The following is a 17,906-nucleotide window of genomic DNA, read 5'->3' as shown; positions in this document are numbered from 1 at the left end:
TTTGTTTATATAGGGAAAGTAGTTTCTAGCTAGGTAGGATATGGATAGTATACTGCCGTTCATGAACTTTTCATTCTGAATTTCTTGCTACTATTATGGTACAAGCTAGCCTGGCTGGATTCAGGACACAGGAGCTGCTGAGCACATTCCTCACTGAATGACACACAACACTTGCTATAAATCTACTACATAACAACATCCCCCCCAAACCCAACCGGCCTTCTCCTCCCATCATTCTCCGGCACAATCGCCAAAGCCTTATATATCCTCCCCATCCCATTCGGTCCCCGATCCACCAACCGTTCCCAACTCCTCCTCAAATCACTCACAAACTTCTCCCTCTCCTCCTCCTCCCCTTCGGATGATCCCGGCCTCTTCGCCAGTCCAACCTTTAACAAGTGCTCAACCCTCTCCCGCCCCCCCATCCCCTCCAACAACCACGCCTGCTCCACAGGCCCATGCACCTCCACCCCCTCGCTCGCATCCGTCGCCGCCTCCGCAACCGCCGTGAAATCCACGTCCGCACTGAGGTCAGTCAGGCCCGGCTCCGCGAACGGGCTGACGAGGTGATGTTTCCTGATTCCCCTAAGCGAGTTGACGGGGACGCTGCCGTCGCCCGGGCCGTAATCTAGTATCAGCGCTGCGCCCTTTGGACCGGAAGGTTTGGGGTGCGAAGGAGAGCCGCCGATGCGGGTGGCGAAGTCGGAGGCGAATAAATAGGCGTCGGGACAGATTTCGATTAGGGAACCGGGGCCGCCGGCGCGGGTGGTGCCGTCGGGGAGGGGGACTTGAGAAGAAGAGGAGGAGGATTTGATGGCGCGGTAGCGGGGGGAGAGGTCGGGGAGGTGCAGGGAGTGGCGGGTTGGAGAGGGGGAGAGGGTTAGTTGGAAGTCGGGGGGAGGGGTTAGATGGGGGTTTTGAGAGGGGGGCGTGCGGAGGGTGAGGTGGGTTGAATGGGGGGGAGTGGGGGAGACGAGGAGTTCTCGCCATTCGAGGGTTGGACCTGTGGTGGTGGGCTTTTTGGATTGCCCCTTGGGGCCGGAGGTGGTGATTGTTGCGATGGAAGATGGGGGAGAGGGGTCGCTGGGGGGCACTTCGACTAGTTGGAAGGCGTGGATGGGGAGGGCGTCGAAGAATTCGTGGGCCATGATGAAGGGGGTTTTCTCGGGGTCTGTTGGTTGTGGTAAGATAAGATGAGGGTGTCAGTTTGTTTGGTTTGTGTAGGAACAAATAAGGTTGTTGGGAAGTGTGAAGGGACCCGAGGGACATGACATACCATAGGGGATGGACTTGATGGTCTCTGTCCAGACGATGGGGATGTTGCCGTACTTGCAGTGACTATGATAGCCGACCTTGGACTCGCTCATGGCGGCGTCTTCTCCGCATAGCAAGTTCTTCTGGGCTATTCTGAGCTGGGGACTGGCTTCAACCATATAAACAGCGTCGATGCTCTTAGCCATCTCTGGGAAGTTTTGTATTGTCTGATGTTCGCATTACTATTAGCACGGTCTTCATGACTGAACTGAGTGAGGATATGGTGAGAGTGAGTGACACTAGACATCACATACCCGAAGCATATCATCCATCAAGGTACCACGACCGGGGCCGACCTCGATGAGTTCGACCCCTTTACTCGGACGTCCTTGGGCTAGCCATTCGGTGACATACCAAAGCCCGCAAAGCTCACCAAAGACTTGGGAGATCTCGGGCGAAGTGACAAAGTCGCCTTGGACGCCGAACTGGTCACGGTTCTGCTCCGATTTCTCGATGGCGCCGGTGTAGTAACCGCCAATGTCGCCAGTCAGACACATGCGCATAAAGCTGGCCAACGGCACTGGGCCGGTTGCCTATATATTTATGTCAGTACATTCTGTTGTAGTTTTCTGGGGACCTTCTAATTAGCATACCGTGATGGCCTCAGCCAGCTGCTTTGCCAGAGGAGTTGACCATTTTCTTTCATCCTCGTCGTCGTTCAAACGGCGAGCGGTTACTGATAGGTTGCGGGTGTAGTTGGCCAAAGATGGGGGAGCCCTGTTCCTGAAAGATGGGGTTCTGGGGAGCTGTGGTCTCGATAAGATGGTGGCCCGCGGGACGCTCCGCAGCGCACGAGTCACGGCCAACCGGGTCATGGTGGTGGCTGATAGGTGAACAATTGAGCAGCAATTGGGCTCGACTGTTTTCCTACCGAGAAGGAATGAGGAGGAGGAGGTAAGTTAGGATATTAAACTCTCGGTTTAGCGGGAGCTTTCATCCCTTTTCCGGTTTGTGATACACCACCACCCTTCTCTCGAGAGCTCTTGGGGATTTCATCCCAATCGATAAGAACCGGACCCTAACCCTCTTTGTGTAAGTCGGTGGATCCCCATACAATATCCATCGACCGCGGATATTTTCTGTTTTACATGATTGTTCCATGTGTACCATATATCAAATATGGCATGATCGAATTTGATAGTCTGTCGATAATACCCTAGACCGTTCGATCTTCGTTGCCGTCTGGTTGCACACTTCATGTTGTGAACGGGACGAGGCTCGAGCGGTCACATTTTCAAAGTTGCTGTCCAAGGGCAGGGGTTAGGGTTGACTGAGCTGGTTAAGCTCCTCTTGTCTCTGCAGCTGCAGCGTTGCACTGATGTCAGTTCTCAAGCCACGCGGAAGGCCCCTGTCGGCCCACACAAGCTCGCGCCTCACAGTGCGCTGCAGTGGTCCCAAGTCCAACAGGACATTTGTCCATCAATGTCCTCAACTTGCGCCTGAAACATCGTCATCAACCACCCTTGGGACGGCATTCGGGAAAACTACGAACATCACAACACAAAGCAACAATTCAATATCTTTACGGCATACAAAATGGTTCGATATATCCCAGGATTAACAACAACGGGCGTTACACCGGTTGCGCGCCCAGCAGATCCCCTGACGGATCTGACCCGACTGCTCAACCGCCTCCAACAAACTATCCTGCGCGCCGATGCCGAGCGCGAAGCCAGACTACGGGCAAGCGAGTATGAAAGAGAGAAGGCGCAGGCAGTATGAAGCCACCCGGGACCCTACGGTTCATGCTCAACAAGCTAACAGAACAATCGCAGAACATCAACTATGCCCGATCACTCCTCACCAAGTTAGAGCAGGAGGCATTAGGGGTCAAGATCCATGTCCGGAAGAACGAAATCCAAACCGACTTAATCAGGAAGCGAGAAATCATCGAACAACTTACGGAGCGTCTGAGCGACTTGGCCGAGATCGCCACAGCAGAAGAGGCCAGCAAACATGGAGGGGAGGGTGATAATGGGGAAGATACGTCAGACAGTGAAGATATCCTTGCCGACATAATAGCGACACCAAGCGAGAGTCTGGATTCCAACAAGTCACCGAGTGCGCCAGTACTGGTGGAGGACGAAGAAGAACACGGCTGGGGCGATGACCAGGACCAGGTAGCAGAAGATGCGCCAAACGCAGAGGGAGAGGGACAACGGCCACACGACCAGGACTGGGACGAGAAGAAAGGAGCGGAGGTATCAACGGAAGAGACAAAAAAACAACAAGCCGAACCCCTCTCAGAAAAGCAACCATACCCAGAAACAACCACCTCACAAACAATCCGCCCCCGCCGACAGCCCAACAACAACAACAACAACGACGACACAATTAACGAAAAGCCAACAGCACAAACCACATCCTCCTCCCTCCTCCCGCCCTCAACAACAACAACTTCTTCATCACAACCAGGGACGATATCCGCCACCGCCGAAGCCATCCTCGACACCCAGCGGGCCGAGCAAGACGCTCTCTCCGAGTCCATTCTCAAGCTCGCCACCGAGCTAAAGGCATCCTCGCAGGCCTTTTCGTCGTATCTGGAGGAAGACAAGGAAACGCTGGAGAGGGCCGGGGAAGGGATGAATAAGACGGAGCAAGGCATGACTAAAGTGACGGGCAGGATGAGCACGTTGCAGAGGATGACGGAGGGAGAGGGTTGGTGGGGGAGGATGATGCTTTATGCTTATGTTTATGGGTTGATGGTGGTGTTGCTGTTGGTGGTTTTTGTGTTGCCCAAGTTGAGGTTTTGATGGGGGTCGAAGGTTGTTGTGGACTTGTGAGAGGAGGAGAGGGGGAAAGGGTCATAGGAGAGGGGGAGCAGGTTTGTGTTGAGGGAATAGTAATTCATCGCTATACTTTTATGGACTAAACTCGCTAGGGTCTAATAATACACCCGAAGTCGGGATACCATCGCCGACGATTCCCTTATTGCTCCTACGCTGATGGCTCGTCAATGAAAGGCTCTGTGGTAGCTAAAAGCGAACTCCGACAACACGAAACCGCCTTCCCATCTCTCCAATGCTAAAAAAGTTCTCGTCGGGCGTATAAGTAAGAACCTGTGTTTTTGCCTGGCATACCCGTCCAAGGGACCGACCATCCGTCTGCATTTCGTCCGTCCCCCATGAAACTTCCGCCTCGGCTTTGCTGAGCTGACATATGTATGTCCTCGGTCTCCCCTACCTATGACTTCCTTCCACGCGCCCTTGTCCCTAAAGTCCAATAATACCTGTCCGATTCGTCTGTCAAGTTTTTTTTCCCTTTGAGCTGAGGTCTCCTCTCGGAAAGTGTCTGTTGTGTCCGTTCGCCAACTCCCGGCGTTGAATCGCAACTTTGTCTAGACGACAACCTGTGCCTCAACATCCACCACCACTGGTATTACGGTGACTCTGTTGCGTTTCCTCCAGTGGGGTCTGCAGTTTGTGTGGGCAATGACACTTCCGCCGCCGCTGTCTTCATATAGCAGCAAGTTTCCAGTGTATTCTTCTGTGTGTCGTGCCGGGGCGTATGAGGAGAAATAGTAGTGAGTTGAGACTCATTATGGTGGTGCTGATTGTGATCGTTCTGATGCGTTTGATCTTGACTTCCTTCCTGCGACGGAGCGGTAGGCACTTCTTCATGAGTAACTTTGGGTCTGAGAGACAGAACAAGTTGAGCGCTCGTCATAGACTCGGAGCCGGGGTTGATTTCTGCCTCAGGGTTGGGTACCAAAGTAGGTTGACTGTTCGGCATAGACTCCGAGCTGGTGTTGACTTCTTCCTCACGTGGCGGAGTTGGCTCCTTGGGGAGGTATTCCTCTGGGACCCAACCAACTGGTTTTCCGCCCGTCTATTCCGATCACATCTCTCCGTTAGTCTTGTTGTTCATACGCTTGGTATCGCAAGGGGTAGAGAGTAGACTCACCGGTGGCTGATAAGAAAAGAACTTCGCCCCCAAGCTCCCCACGCCCCTGATCAGTCTCTCATCCCACGGGTATCCGACTTTGATCTCGAAAAAGCGTTTGAAAGATTCGTATTCCCGCTGAAAGTCACGCGGCGTCTCGCTAAGTCGGTGGAGCTTCGGGATGGTGTCCTTTTTGCTTTTGTAGTATCTGACGCCCACGTGGTAGAGATGAGGGAGGGCGTTGGATTCGTACAGCTTTCTTGATGTTAGTTGTCTTTCAAGCCTAAAGGGACCAAACTGGTTGTGTGGAGGATTAGACGTCCAAGATTTTGTCCGACGGAAGGGAATCTCAGAAGGGGTGACCGCTCACCTTTACCACGTATCTCTCCCCAAGGATACCCATCTCCTCGTCATCTCTGGACAGGGTTATGTTGTACTGAAAGAAGTCGGTGGGATCCCAGTAGACATTGTAAAAGTCTGGTTGGAAAACACATGTTAGCCAACAATGCCGTTCCAAATGCATTTCCAAATTTCGGCGGATGGTAAGTCACAGGCAAAACTTACTCTCATTCACAGCCCTATCCTCCTCCTCTACCCCCTTCGCAATCTTCTTCTCTAGTCTCGCTTTGTCCCTCAAGGCTTTAAGCGTCGCCACATGAGAGTACTTGTCCTCGGGCAGACGCTTCTCCTTGAAGAGCGAGTCTTCAAGCCAGTCCAAGGAGACGATATGGCATTTTTTGTCCTTCTTGTACGCCCGTGCGAGTGCTTGTTTGACTGATTTGGACCGGATACGTCAGTATCATGTTTCTTGTCCCACGCCGCCATACCAGGGATCCTGTCCAGTCACCCATGTATGTCATCGTTCCTGTCAATATGGAATGGTCTCATCGGGATAACCAAAAAACTCACCTTTGGGCCCCTTCTTGTCAAATTCCTCCTTCGTGCAGACGAGATGTGTCACGTCTTCACTCATCCGCCAGCTGAACTCGGCGGCCCGGAGATTAACCCATCTGGAGATTTTGGTGTCCGTCCATTGGTCGTGGAACGTGCCGGATATGGCTATGTTGAGCCCTCTGAAGATTGGCCTGAGGCGTCCAGTGCCTGCTTTGCCTCTGGGCATTTTGGATAGGTGTGCGAAAGTCTAGAGGTTGATGTACGGCAAATACTTGAGCCTTGCGTGACGGAAGATGGGGGAGAATGTAACGATATCAAGAATAAAGATGCTGGCAGCGATGGTGATCCGTGATGTTCATGTGAGCCAGCGAGAAATTCGATTCCTGGCGTCGAATTGGAAACTGGGTATGAGAATCTGGCAAGCCTTGATGGTCAAGAGTAGATCTGAAACTCGGAATAAGGAAGATACTGAAGATATACTCGTGTGAACTGGCAGGTTTCGGCTGGAAATTGTGAAAGAAGGAGAGTTATCTGGGCTGAGGAGAGTCTTATACGTGAGATCGTGAGAGTCGATGACAAGATGTACAACACAACTATCGAAGTTTGGATGAAATACTTGTGACCAGGGCCATCGTATAGTTCGGACGACTCATACATTGGCAATGAGATCTCCAGCTTCCCAACTGAGTGACATATTCGAGAAAGAAAGCTTCGGAAATGCGATGACTGGGAATGACAACCGCACAAGTCTACCTCGGAGCGTCATGTCAAGTGGTTGTCTAGAGGTGAAGATCAATAACCGGTGCTGAGGACGACATTTTCAGCGCTCAGTTGTGATGGGAGCCTTGCGACAAGGAAGTCATACTCACCGATGATTTCGCTCTGCCGTACGCATCATCACCACCCCAAAGCGCTCCTACCTCTAACAAACTCATCCGCATCCAAAGGCTCCAACTCCGGAAAGGTCCCAGTAAACCCAACTCCAATCCCATCCACCAACGTCTGAATCGCCTCAAGCTCTTGATCCACCTTCGGATCCCCCAACTTCCTCAAAACCTCCAAATCCTCCTCCAAAATCCTCCTCTCCTCCTCCGACAGCTTCCTAGCCCTCTCAATCTCCAACGCCTTCAAAGCCCCCGGTTCCCTCGCCCATTTCCTCTCTCCATCAAGTTCAACCCTCTCATTCCAATACGCCACCCCCTCCCCCCTCCTAACAACCACACACCCATCCACAATCCCCCCCTCATCCACCCACCTCGCCGCCTCCCTCAACCCCTCATAACTCTCATCATGCACCCTCCTCGGCGTCAGCCTCACGGGTAATCCCCTTGACCCAGCCTCCGGCAGCCGTTTCCAATACCTAACCAAACACCCCAACCGACTCAGCCCCTCCGGCACCGCCAAAACTGCCACCTTCGCTACATAACCCCCCCTATGAAAAATCTCAGCAAGCCTGCAAAAATCATCCGGGTGTCGACACGCTGACTCAACCAAGACATCAATCCGGTGCTGGACGGCGTGTTCGCACGCCATTTGCAGCCATAAGCGGGCGTCTAGTCCCGCCAAGACGGAGGCTTGAGCCGGGGGGAACTGGGAGAGGCAGGCAAGATAGTGGGGGTGGTAGGTCTTGTAGGTGTCGGCTATGAAGTGGGCCGGGGGACGGTGGGAGGGGTGGGAGGCGGTCATGGCGCTGAGGAGGGCCGGGGCGAGACGGGTCTTGCCGGCGCCGGTTTGGCCGACTATTAGGATGGCGAGGGGGCGGCGTCGGGTGGTTGTGGTTGTTGTGGTGGTGGTGGTGGCTTCTGTTGTGGACGTGGACGTGGATGGGGAAGGGGGGGAGGGAGGGGAGACGGGTATGTAGGGTTGTTCGGCGGGGAGGATTTGGGTGGTGAAGATTTCGAGGCGGGCGGAGGGGGTGAGGGTCCAGGAGGGTGGGAAGGTATTTGCCATTGTGGTTGTTTGGGCAATTAGGTCGAGATTGGTAGTTAGACTAGGGAGGGATATTGATACTCGGAGGAATTGACTAGACAGGAGGATTAAAGCCCGAGTCCTCGAAGTGGTTCACGAGATATCGACCAACCGCAGTGACAAAACCCAAACGTGTTAACAAATGAATAACTGATGAGCTTGAAGAATCGGCGCCGTCAGAGAGTTGAAGCTCACGAATGAAAGCCGAAAGATCGAACGACGTTCGTCTCTACCCCACGAATTTGCCGCGATGGAACGTTGAGGCTCAAGTTTGGCAACATTGAGGAGTAAGCAGCCAAGCGGAGGAATGTCTCACATTCGGCAACTCATTCCGACCTCACCTTATGTCTTCCCCCACGACAAGACGGGCGTGAGGGGGAAAGGAAAGATGGTCGTCATTGGTAAAACGGGGGTCGCAAATCGTTGATGTTTTGCAAAGGAAAGTTAGGTATGGTTCATCTCCAAATGCTGCTTTCTTTCGTCAGCGCCATGATGTTTTTTTTTTCTCCAGTCCCCGGCATCAAAGCCAAACCGTCGTCTTGGCAAAGAAACCCCTGAATTGAAGAAAAACAAACAGAGAAAATGGGCACCTTGATGACCACACAAGTCACATCTAATCTTGGTCAAGAAGCGCAAGCCCCGGCCCCGCTCTCCCCACGATCCATCCATCAGGCACTCTCCACCACCCACGCTTCATTTGCCGCTCTTGCCGCTTTCAATCGGCATGAGTTTCAAAAGTTGGAGATCCCGCCAACAAACCGGGACCTGCTTGACAAACCAAGCTCCGAAAGCGGAGCGGAGATCAATGGATCTTGATGTCAACAACGATCCCGCGCCTTCGCCTTTAACTCCGGGGGCGGTCTCTGGTTTGAAAAGAAAAATGCTCCGCCACCCCGGAGAGCGAGTCGGTGAATATTCGCCATGGTGGATTAGTAAACATTTGTATAAAAGCATACAAATCCTCTCTCAGTTCTTGTGCTTGTTGATCCATTGACATTTCACTCACCGTCCTCATCCAATCTTCGCAATAGTCAATCAATACCTTCACAACTCGACCATAAAAATGGCAGTAATAAACCAAGCAGCAGCCAAGCTCCGCGCTCAACTCTTCGACTCGGATGAGCTCATCGTTTGCCCGGGCGTGCAAGATGGTCTCTCCGCTAGGGTTTGTCTTCAGCAGGGTTTCAAGAATCTGTACATGGTAAGTTCAACAAGTCCGTCCGCATCAACCTCTCGCAGCATTACCCGACCCCTCCTCCATCTTACCACCCCCACTCTCACCATGATCAATAACTAACAACCCCCGCCCCCAAGACCGGCGCAGGCACCGCCATCTCCCTCCTAGGCATGCCCGACCTCGGCCTCACCACCGCCGACGACATGGTCCGGCAAGCGTCCATGCTCTCCTCGCTCGACCGGTCCGTGCCGCTAATCGCCGACATCGACACCGGCTTCGGCGGGCCCGTGATGGTCGCGCGCACCGTCGAGCGCTACATCCTGGGTGGCGTCGCCGGGTTGCATCTCGAAGACCAAGTAACCACCAAACGGTGCGGCCACCTGGGGGGCAAAGAGATGGTGGACGTGGGGACCTTTGTGGCGCGCATCCGCGCCGCTCGCGAAGCGCGCGAGCGCTTGCAGAGTGATATCGTAATCATCGCCCGCACTGATGCGCTGCAGAGCATGGGTTTTGAGGAGGCGGTTAGTCGGTTGAAAGCGGCGGTGGAGGCGGGCGCGGACGCGGCCTTCTTGGAAGGCGTCAAGGATCGCGAGGAGATGAAGAAATTCACGGCGGCGATGGCGCCCACGCCGTGCTTGGTCAATTTGGTACCCGGCGGACTGACGCCGTTGGTGAACGCCAAGGAGGCCAAGGAGTTGGGGTACAGGATTGCGATTTGGCCGTGCTTTGCCATGACACATGCGTATGTGGCATACCAGAAGGCGGCGAGGGAGTTGATGGAGACGGGGGCGGTGACGGCTGGGTTTACGGAAAAGCAAAAGGGCGAGGGCGAGGGGGAGAAAGCGCCGGGTGGGGTTAGGGAGCTTTTTGAGCTCTGTGGGTTGAGTGAGTGCGTGGAGTTCGATAACAAGATGGGCGGACAGACGTTTTCGAAGGGGGTTTAAGTTGAGGTTTGTATACGCGCTGGCGAGGAGAGGTATGGAGAAAGGAGCGACTTCAGAATAGTCTAATGATATACCCAAAATCCTCTGGCAGAATAATACAATCATAAGATCACGCACTAGGCAACGAACGCGATCGGACATGTTTTCCGTGGCTAGGCGCGGACCGATTGACAGTATATAACATGGGCATGTTGAAAGACCATGACCTGATCAACATGTGAGAAGTGGGAGGCACGGATATATAAAATGTATGTTTATTGTTTGATCCAAATGACAGGCACTCAGCCTGATATCTGCCAGTAACCACGAACTGCATGAACTTGCTTAGTAACAACCGAAACCTGACCTCAAAGGATCCTGGAAAAGATATTAAAACACACTGAAAGCAAAACTAGTCAGAAGAAGCCGCTAACATGACACTCCGAAAAAAACCGTCTTATCAACAATCTGGTAGTAGGAATCCCCCCAAAAATGTATTCCTTCCTTAAACGCCTCTGATAAGTCAAACCGTCCGAAGGTAACTTCAAGTTCTTCCACTGAAGCTCTGCCAAGCGCCCAAGCTTGGTACTGCCTTCGACAATGGAGAGATAAGCCCGAGCCTCTGGCGCCAGCGCAATGTGTACTGTCAAACCAGACCATCTCCTAAGAGCTAGTTCAGGGTGGACAACAGGAAGAAATAAATAAACGCAAACCCTAACTCCTTGGTATGATATGTAGCACGATAAACAAAAATAGATGGATGAAAACAACTGAGATGAGAGTGAAGTGGAGAGAGGCCATGAAGGCGCGATCGAAGTATGGTAGCAGCCGTGGGGCATATGAGCTGTGTAATGCTGATATCTTCGCTTTTGGATCGGTATCGTTCATTCGTAAAACGCATAGTCTTGCTAAGCAGGGACACTGCGGGATGTCATCTCCCCGCTGCGCCGACGCATCAGATTCTGTTGCTTCTGATCCTGTTGTTGCTGTGCTTTCGAAGCTGATTCAATCAAACGCATCTTCTTCCTAAGGATCGTAAGTCTGTTGTTGACCATATTGATCACTATATTAACCCATGTTAGCAGAGATTCAACATTCGTTGCAAGTTACAAGCACGGAAGTTGGCTCACCATTTTGGACGACTTGCTTGTCCTCGTTGTTCATCTCGTCTGATAGTTCGTCCTTGGCGCCAGCCTTCTCCTCCTTTGATGCGCCAGAAACCTTACGTTTCGGAAGATGGTCGTCGTCCTGATCCAGAACAGCCTCCAACATGCGAATCGCTGTGATGTAAGAAATCTCACATCCAGGGAGATCCTCGTTGGCAATCTCATTGATCGCAGCAGCACGGCTCATCTCGATAGCGCGATCGTACATCAGCCTCTCGGCACTGATACCATCGCTCAAGAATACGCCGACAGTGCTGAGACTGTTCAAAGCGGTCGAGTCGTTCGCATGGTTGTTTGGATGACTGGGATGATCTTCAGGTAGTCGCTTCTGTGCTTCAGCCAGCTTAAGTCGAACAATCTCGGCTTTCTCCAAGACTTCATTGAAGCGTGAACGGATCCATTGGACAATACCGTTGATCCTGAGAGCCAAGGCTTCCGAGTTGGCTGAATCCCGTGCCGCTGAAGTGATACTATTGCTCGACTCAACCTTGTTCTTCCGTGACCACCAGAGGCTGGCGATATCCATTGACTTGGCCAGAAGGGTGAGCGCCTTGACATATAGGACCAGCGCCTCCTCGGACAATGAGACGATGGCTTCAGCTGTAAGCCCATCCTCCTCCGCCGACTTCTCAATGGGCGCACCGCCAAGACCATGGTCCATCGAGGGAGCGAGCGGGACAAGTTGCTTGTACTTGACTTCGGCAAATCCGTACACAACATCACTCCGTGTTGCGTGATCCTCTATGCATTGGGCCACACGGGAGTCTTCGTCCACGGGGGTACCTTGCTTCCCATCTGAAATCAAGCCGGTGGGGGCACTAGGGGCTGGATAAGTCGGAAATGGGTTGTACAGCGGCACAGGGGATGGGCCTTTGCCTAGCAGGTGAGGAGCGTATTTGAATCCGAATAACCGCAAGCTCGCATCCTGAATAGCCTTGGAGATTACTGAAGTCGCCTTGCTGGGACTCGTGCCAAGTGCCTTATCGTATGAACCTTGACGGCTATGCCCCTGAGCCAGCTGAAGTGCTCTGGAAGGTGGGCTCGGAACTGCGCCACTCGTCGAGGTGGGTGAACCTTGTTGAGTTGCGCGTCTGACAATTTGTGCCGACTTTGGGGACTGAGGTTGTTGCGGATACATCGATATTTGGTCGGCAAGTGCGTTCACTTCGAGATGCTTCTTGTCCACCAACACATAGTCGCGTTCAAACGCAATATCCTGAGCTGCCCTCTCCTCCTCTGACATGGGTTTTGTTCCCAAGCCTCTAGACTTTGTCCTGGAGACATCACTTGGAGGAGGATTTGCTTCTCGGACAGGAGCCCTGAGCGAGGCGTTTGATGGGTGATGTCGTCGGTCTACATACGAAGATGGACGGGTTGGAGCAGACGTTGACGGTTGAACTTGCGGACGCTTAATCCCTAGCCCTTCGGCAGCTTCCTGTCGAGGAGAATAGCTAAGACGATCTTCTCTCGGTGGCATCTGGAAGTAGTTCGGTTTATTGAAATCGACAGGCTCGTTAGGGGTCGCCAGAGGAGACGATCGGCGGGGTTTTGGTGAAGAGGGACCGGCCACCTGAGGAACACCCTCGCGGTCTGCCAAGTTCTTCCGGAGAGAGTGCTTTCGCGAGGGTACGAGTGACTCTTCCGCCCTACTAACAGGCCTCTCCTCCTTCACGGACCGACGACGTGGTGGTTTGGGGATGTCGTCTTCCACAAGTCCCGGAATAGGTTCTGTGACAACAGGATGGTCAAATAGATCTTCAAAACTTATTCTCTCCACCGGGTTCTTTTTCAAGAGAGCACGGATCAGGCCTTTCATCTCTTGGCTAACAACACTCTCCCTTGTGAACTTGATCACATCGCCTGATGATTCGATTTTCCTCAGAAGTTCCACATGATTGCTGGCTTTGAAAGGCGGCCTTCCGGTTACCATTTCGTACAATACCGTGCCCACGGACCACAAATCCGCCTTGGCATCGTACTTTTCATACCGTAGAATTTCTGGTGCCATGTAAAGAGGAGAGCCGCACAGTGTCTCGGCGAGGGATGTCGACGGAAGCACACGGGCGAAACCAAAATCGGCAAGCTTCAGCATCGGGGCCGAGGCTAGACCGGCAGCAGGCGTAAAAGAGTCATAGCTGCCGCTCATAATGTGTTTCGCCGTCTTGTTGTTGGCCATCATCTGAGGAGACGGAAGCAGAAGAAGGTTCTGGGGCTTGACATCCCGATGAACAAAATCCCCAGCGCGCAAAAACTGCAATGCGCTCGCCAGCTGTTTTAGAAAGTGACGAGTCACCACCTCGTTCAAGCCGGCATTTGGATAGACGGGGTATTTCCGCGCAAGGTCGTGAGTGTAGGGATTTGTGATCAACTTGTCTCGCTTCTTGATGAACAGCGACAAGTCACCAAGTTCGCAATACTCCATTATCAGATTGATGTGGGTAGAGGACTCAACACAGTCATGGAGCGCGACGATGTGAGGGTGTCGAAGGGTCTTGAGGATTTGAATTTCCCCGTACAGGTTTTCCTTCAGCTTCTTATTTAGGCGGGCGAGCTCGACGGATTTGACGGCAACCAATGCGCCAGTGACCTATAAGGCATGATACGTCAGCAAGCAGCCCAAATCACGGGACGGATATGAGGTCAAGGCCGTATAGGACGTTAAGAGATCGAACAGAGGAGGCTGTGGAGCTCACTGACCTTATGCCGGCCCAAGTAAACCTTTGCAAAGCTTCCCTTTCCTATCTCTTGGTCAATGACGAAGGATCCAATGGCATCGTAACTCTGCCTCGTCCTCCTCGAAGACGAGGAAGCAGATGTTCGGTCCGACATGGCTTCCTGGTGTATGTGTTGATGACGGGAAATCAGTGTAAAAGGTAGGTAGCCCAAGGGCCTAAACTATTCGGAAGACGTCAACCTCAAGTCTGGCAGGCATGTATACGCCAAATGGTCCGGTGTTACCAATCTGGTGTTCAGGTGGTTGGGATGATGAAGACGAGCCCAAGGCAGAAGCGGAGAAGTTTGTATTGATCAGGCCGATGTATTGGCAAGCGGAGGCGTTCGGGTTATGCAATGATGCAGGTGCAGATGATAGGTCGAGTATGTGTCGAAGCCAAAGATGAAACGGCGAATGCGTGGTCGAGGGAAGAGGTTCAGGGTACGAGGTACCTTGATGGTTCCTCGAATAAGCTATGCGCCAGGCTCGAATGGGGATGGCAGATGGACAGCCAGGCAACGACGAGGCCGGGTTGGACGAAGAGAGACTATACGGTGGTATGGGATGGAAGAGGAGGTGCGAAAGGGGTCGAGCTCAGTACGATCGTTTCAGGGTCTGGAGGAGTCGGAGGACAACGGAGGAGACGGGGGCCTAGGTGTGCCCGAACGGGTGGCCGATGGGAACGTCGATGCGAAAAAGAGCGGAGAAACGGCAGAAGGATAGGCAGCCGAGCAGGTTGATGGATGAAACGACGGACGGATGAAGGCTCAAGGCACAGTAGAATGGGGTCCAAGCTCCGACACCGACACTGTTGTACCTGGACGTCTACTATCAGTACGGAAGTGTGGTTATCGACAGCTGCTTTTCCTCCACCGCGGCAGACTGACGTCCTATGTCAACTCAATGACTCAGACCCGATCGGCCGCAGGGTGGCCTCGTCCGTATCAGTTGATTCGATGGTTCGGTATTAGGCCCGTCTGATCTCTTGACAGCGGCGAGAGTTGCGGCCGGGTTATATCAAGTTGTGCAATGGATATGTATAGGAGAGCGGATTTGTACTAGGTAGCGTCTATAGGAAACGGGTGTCGAGAGCAGTTAGGATGATGCGATGGCCGGACCGGCATACGGCAGTTGATGCGGTTGATGCGGAAGCGGCGACAGTTGGGTGGTGTCGGGGTAATGGGTGTGGTATATAGCGATAGATGTTGAATATGCGATGGATCCCGTTGATGGCGATCGGAACCCGGGGGTGCGCGACCGGAGACAGCGGAGAGGAAGACCGAAGCTGTAACCTTGGATGGAGAGATGAATGGGCGATATTGGGCGATATGGGGGGGAGAGAGAGACGCGAAGGTGGTTCGGTAGAGTCGGCCGGGGGAGGCGATCCTGAAGGACCCAAGGGCGGTGCTAGGAGTTGTTGCGGACGATGAGTGGATGGGGACCTGACGCAGAGGGGGGAATGGGTGTGGTCCTGTCGTGGGAGTGTCTGGGTGGTCGGTTGGCCGTGGTCGACAGTCGCGGTGATGGGTGATGCGGTCGAGGGACGCAGGAAGGAGTGGACTGTGGATGGACAGCGATAAGTGTGTAGGGGTACCGTATCAGGTACCCAGGCGGTATCGACGTAACAGATACAAGACTGGGGGCCGGGCGGGCTGTAGAGTCGTCGATTTGTGCCCGGGGCGGAGCGCGGGAAAGAGCTGTTGCCCAGGCAATTCTTCGGTTTGCGCGGTAGATTGTGAGTCGTGATATGCGTGTTTTACAAGACGGAAGACGTTATCTTCAGTCTCGAGTTGAAAAGACGGGAGGAAGCTGAAATGGCAGTCGAGTGACAGACGGACAGATTGCGAGCGAGGGGAGACGGCAAAGAGGGAGCCAGCTCCAGGTGGCAGCAGTGGTGACAGCAGACGGGGACGAGGGGGCCAGCGTCCCAAGCGACTTGCGAGTGACACCTGGGCTCGTGATGTGCAAGGGGGCTGGTCCGTGCAGGTGCACTGGAGTCATGCCTCGACATGGTGCGCACCAGTCGATGTAACTCGTGGGTACCCCTGCGGTTCCATCCAGGGCCTTCTCCCCAGCTCCTCCGCCTTTCCAGAAGGGGTCAGGTGGACCCGGGGTACGCAGACGGTACGAGGGCTCTGTTACGTAGCAAGTGGAGACACCCGTTGCTGGTGATAAGGCAGCTTGATAACATCACCGCTTGGAGGTGACACTGACACCTGCTGGAGACTCCCCTCTGCTTCCGCCTTTATTTCTCCACGACTTCAAATGGTTTGGACCTGTTGTCCGAGCACGTTTATACTGTTAAGCCAAGTGGTTTGTCGGCTATGAGGTCTCTTAACGGGCCAGTCTCGATGTTGCCGCGGACCATGTGGTGTTGTTGCTGTCCCTGTCATTTACCGCCTGTCTTGCGTCTTTGGACCACGCAATTGATGGACATGTTTTACCTCAAGCATCAACCCGTTACTATTATCCATGTTGTCTTATCTTGTTTCCGTTTCAAGTCGAAGGTGATAGCCCGGCTAGAGCCCTCTTAACACCCCGGCTGCTTCTAGACGGGACTTGGAATTACCTTTCATTGTTCCAAACAAAGACAAGTATATCTCCCTGCAATAACACCAGAGACTCTGATCTCAACTTTCACTTCACAGGCACTTCAAAAACAATCAACCACACATTTATTCATAGCCACTGTGGGCGTTGTATAGGTATCAAGAGCTATAATGACCAGCCAACCGGAACCAAGAATCTCAGGTAGCGAGTCCTGTCTGGTTGATCCACAGGCTGCATCAGAATGCGGGCGTGAACGACTTGCATGAAGCGATCCCAGCCATTGAGCTTCTCCCGTCACAGCCATGGAACATTGCCTTATTCGAGTTCTCTCATCACTTTTTAAAGACTCAAGACAGTGTCCATTAACACGGACGGACACGCTTATCAATCAATCAGGGCGTCTTGATTCCGCGAGAGTTTGTCCCCAGACGTGGCAAGCCTCCAGGTCGCACCAAAGCACACTTCCACTTGGAGCTCATGGTAATCTCGAACGCAAAATCAGGATTCTGCGCGCGATAAGAACCATGCTGTAATGGCTTTACAACTAGCAGAGCACGCGATTACCGAAAATAGGTGTGTCATTCTCTGTTGGCGCATGAGGTTGATCTGCTCATCCTCGGTGGTCCTGATCGCCAGTTACAACCAAAGATAAAACTCCCAACTACCAAGGCATACACCTCTGGGGAGTCTTCACTCTTCTTGCCCGGTCATGGCGATCGAGATTCATCACACAAACTCCTCCTTGCAGCACAAAGTCCTCCGCGGCGTACCGTTTTCGGCGGCTGTGTCGACCCTGTCGACCCTGTGCCTGTTGGCTTGGCTGGACACAATGGGGCGCACATCCTACGGCAACGACCTGGAAACACAAGCACAGGAAGAACCCCGGCCGCCTGTATGTAGGTGGACGTATTCGACCTGTGTGCGAGTGCGAGTGAGGCTGTCGTGATGCCAGCCAATCCCCAAGCTCGAAATGGAGCTCGGTGTTGATTGCTCTCTTCTCTTGACGTGAAGACGTCCACCCACCACCACTTTAACACCACCCTACTGCACATATGCAAGGCAACGCATCCAGCACCCCTTATCTGGGGATCTGATAGCGCCGCCCAATCAACATGTAAGGTGTAAAGAAGGGTTGAAGGAGGATGGTTACTGGCTGGCTAGAGGTATTGATCTTTGCGATATCGCTTTTCAAATTGAACCTAAGAAGGCCCAACACGTCGTCGATACATCGAGTAACGGGCGAGCGTCCCTTGTATTGCGTCTACGGCGCTACACAGGAGTTTAGCGGGTACGTCGGTTGTAACTTAAAAGTCTTGATA

The 17,906-nt window shown here is 53.2% G+C and overlaps 7 protein-coding genes across 7 annotated transcripts; 3 read left to right on the top strand and 4 right to left on the bottom strand.

Annotated features, from left to right (window-relative positions):
* Positions 1-54: 54 nt before the first annotated feature.
* B0H65DRAFT_541245 (putative S-adenosyl-L-methionine-dependent methyltransferase-domain-containing protein) lies at positions 55-2,509 on the bottom strand. Its single transcript, XM_062829170.1, has 4 exons — positions 1,908-2,509; positions 1,569-1,847; positions 1,277-1,481; positions 55-1,171 (listed from the first exon to the last, which is right to left on the bottom strand). The coding sequence occupies exons 1-4, from the start codon at positions 2,127-2,129 to the stop codon at positions 186-188; spliced, it is 1,692 nt and encodes a 563-aa protein (XP_062679506.1). The 5' UTR covers positions 2,130-2,509; the 3' UTR covers positions 55-185.
* A 200-nt stretch (positions 2,510-2,709) lies between these two features.
* Positions 2,710-4,380, top strand: B0H65DRAFT_263549 (uncharacterized protein). The gene is made up of 2 exons (XM_062822653.1): positions 2,710-3,030; positions 3,090-4,380. The coding sequence occupies exons 1-2, from the start codon at positions 2,851-2,853 to the stop codon at positions 4,065-4,067; spliced, it is 1,158 nt and encodes a 385-aa protein (XP_062679505.1). The 5' UTR covers positions 2,710-2,850; the 3' UTR covers positions 4,068-4,380.
* Positions 4,380-6,419, bottom strand: B0H65DRAFT_263591 (uncharacterized protein). The gene is made up of 5 exons (XM_062822656.1): positions 6,106-6,419; positions 5,761-5,970; positions 5,567-5,673; positions 5,218-5,493; positions 4,380-5,142 (listed from the first exon to the last, which is right to left on the bottom strand). The coding sequence occupies exons 1-5, from the start codon at positions 6,314-6,316 to the stop codon at positions 4,693-4,695; spliced, it is 1,254 nt and encodes a 417-aa protein (XP_062679504.1). The 5' UTR covers positions 6,317-6,419; the 3' UTR covers positions 4,380-4,692.
* A 448-nt stretch (positions 6,420-6,867) lies between these two features.
* Positions 6,868-8,411, bottom strand: B0H65DRAFT_263553 (zeta toxin-domain-containing protein). Its single transcript, XM_062822654.1, has one exon. The coding sequence runs from the start codon at positions 8,038-8,040 to the stop codon at positions 6,988-6,990; it is 1,053 nt and encodes a 350-aa protein (XP_062679503.1). The 5' UTR covers positions 8,041-8,411; the 3' UTR covers positions 6,868-6,987.
* Positions 8,412-8,998: 587 nt separating this feature from the next.
* On the top strand, positions 8,999-10,313 carry B0H65DRAFT_263573 (Pyruvate/Phosphoenolpyruvate kinase-like domain-containing protein). Its single transcript, XM_062822655.1, has 2 exons — positions 8,999-9,259; positions 9,373-10,313. The coding sequence occupies exons 1-2, from the start codon at positions 9,122-9,124 to the stop codon at positions 10,177-10,179; spliced, it is 945 nt and encodes a 314-aa protein (XP_062679502.1). The 5' UTR covers positions 8,999-9,121; the 3' UTR covers positions 10,180-10,313.
* Positions 10,314-10,780: 467 nt separating this feature from the next.
* Positions 10,781-14,273, bottom strand: B0H65DRAFT_263514 (uncharacterized protein). The gene is made up of 3 exons (XM_062822652.1): positions 14,022-14,273; positions 11,289-13,911; positions 10,781-11,221 (listed from the first exon to the last, which is right to left on the bottom strand). Exons 1-3 carry the CDS (start codon positions 14,151-14,153, stop codon positions 11,067-11,069), a joined length of 2,910 nt encoding a protein of 969 aa, XP_062679501.1. The 5' UTR covers positions 14,154-14,273; the 3' UTR covers positions 10,781-11,066.
* Positions 14,274-15,008, top strand: B0H65DRAFT_263513 (uncharacterized protein). Its single transcript, XM_062822651.1, has one exon. The coding sequence runs from the start codon at positions 14,394-14,396 to the stop codon at positions 14,775-14,777; it is 384 nt and encodes a 127-aa protein (XP_062679500.1). The 5' UTR covers positions 14,274-14,393; the 3' UTR covers positions 14,778-15,008.
* Positions 15,009-17,906: the final 2,898 nt, after the last annotated feature.

The sequence above is a fragment of the Neurospora tetraspora genome (assembly GCF_033439725.1).
Source record: "Neurospora tetraspora strain CBS 560.94 chromosome Unknown B0H65scaffold_6, whole genome shotgun sequence".
NCBI lineage: Eukaryota > Fungi > Ascomycota > Sordariomycetes > Sordariales > Sordariaceae > Neurospora > Neurospora tetraspora.
The sequence above is the reverse complement of the archived record's forward strand: the minus strand, read 5'-3'. Positions and strand labels throughout refer to the sequence as shown.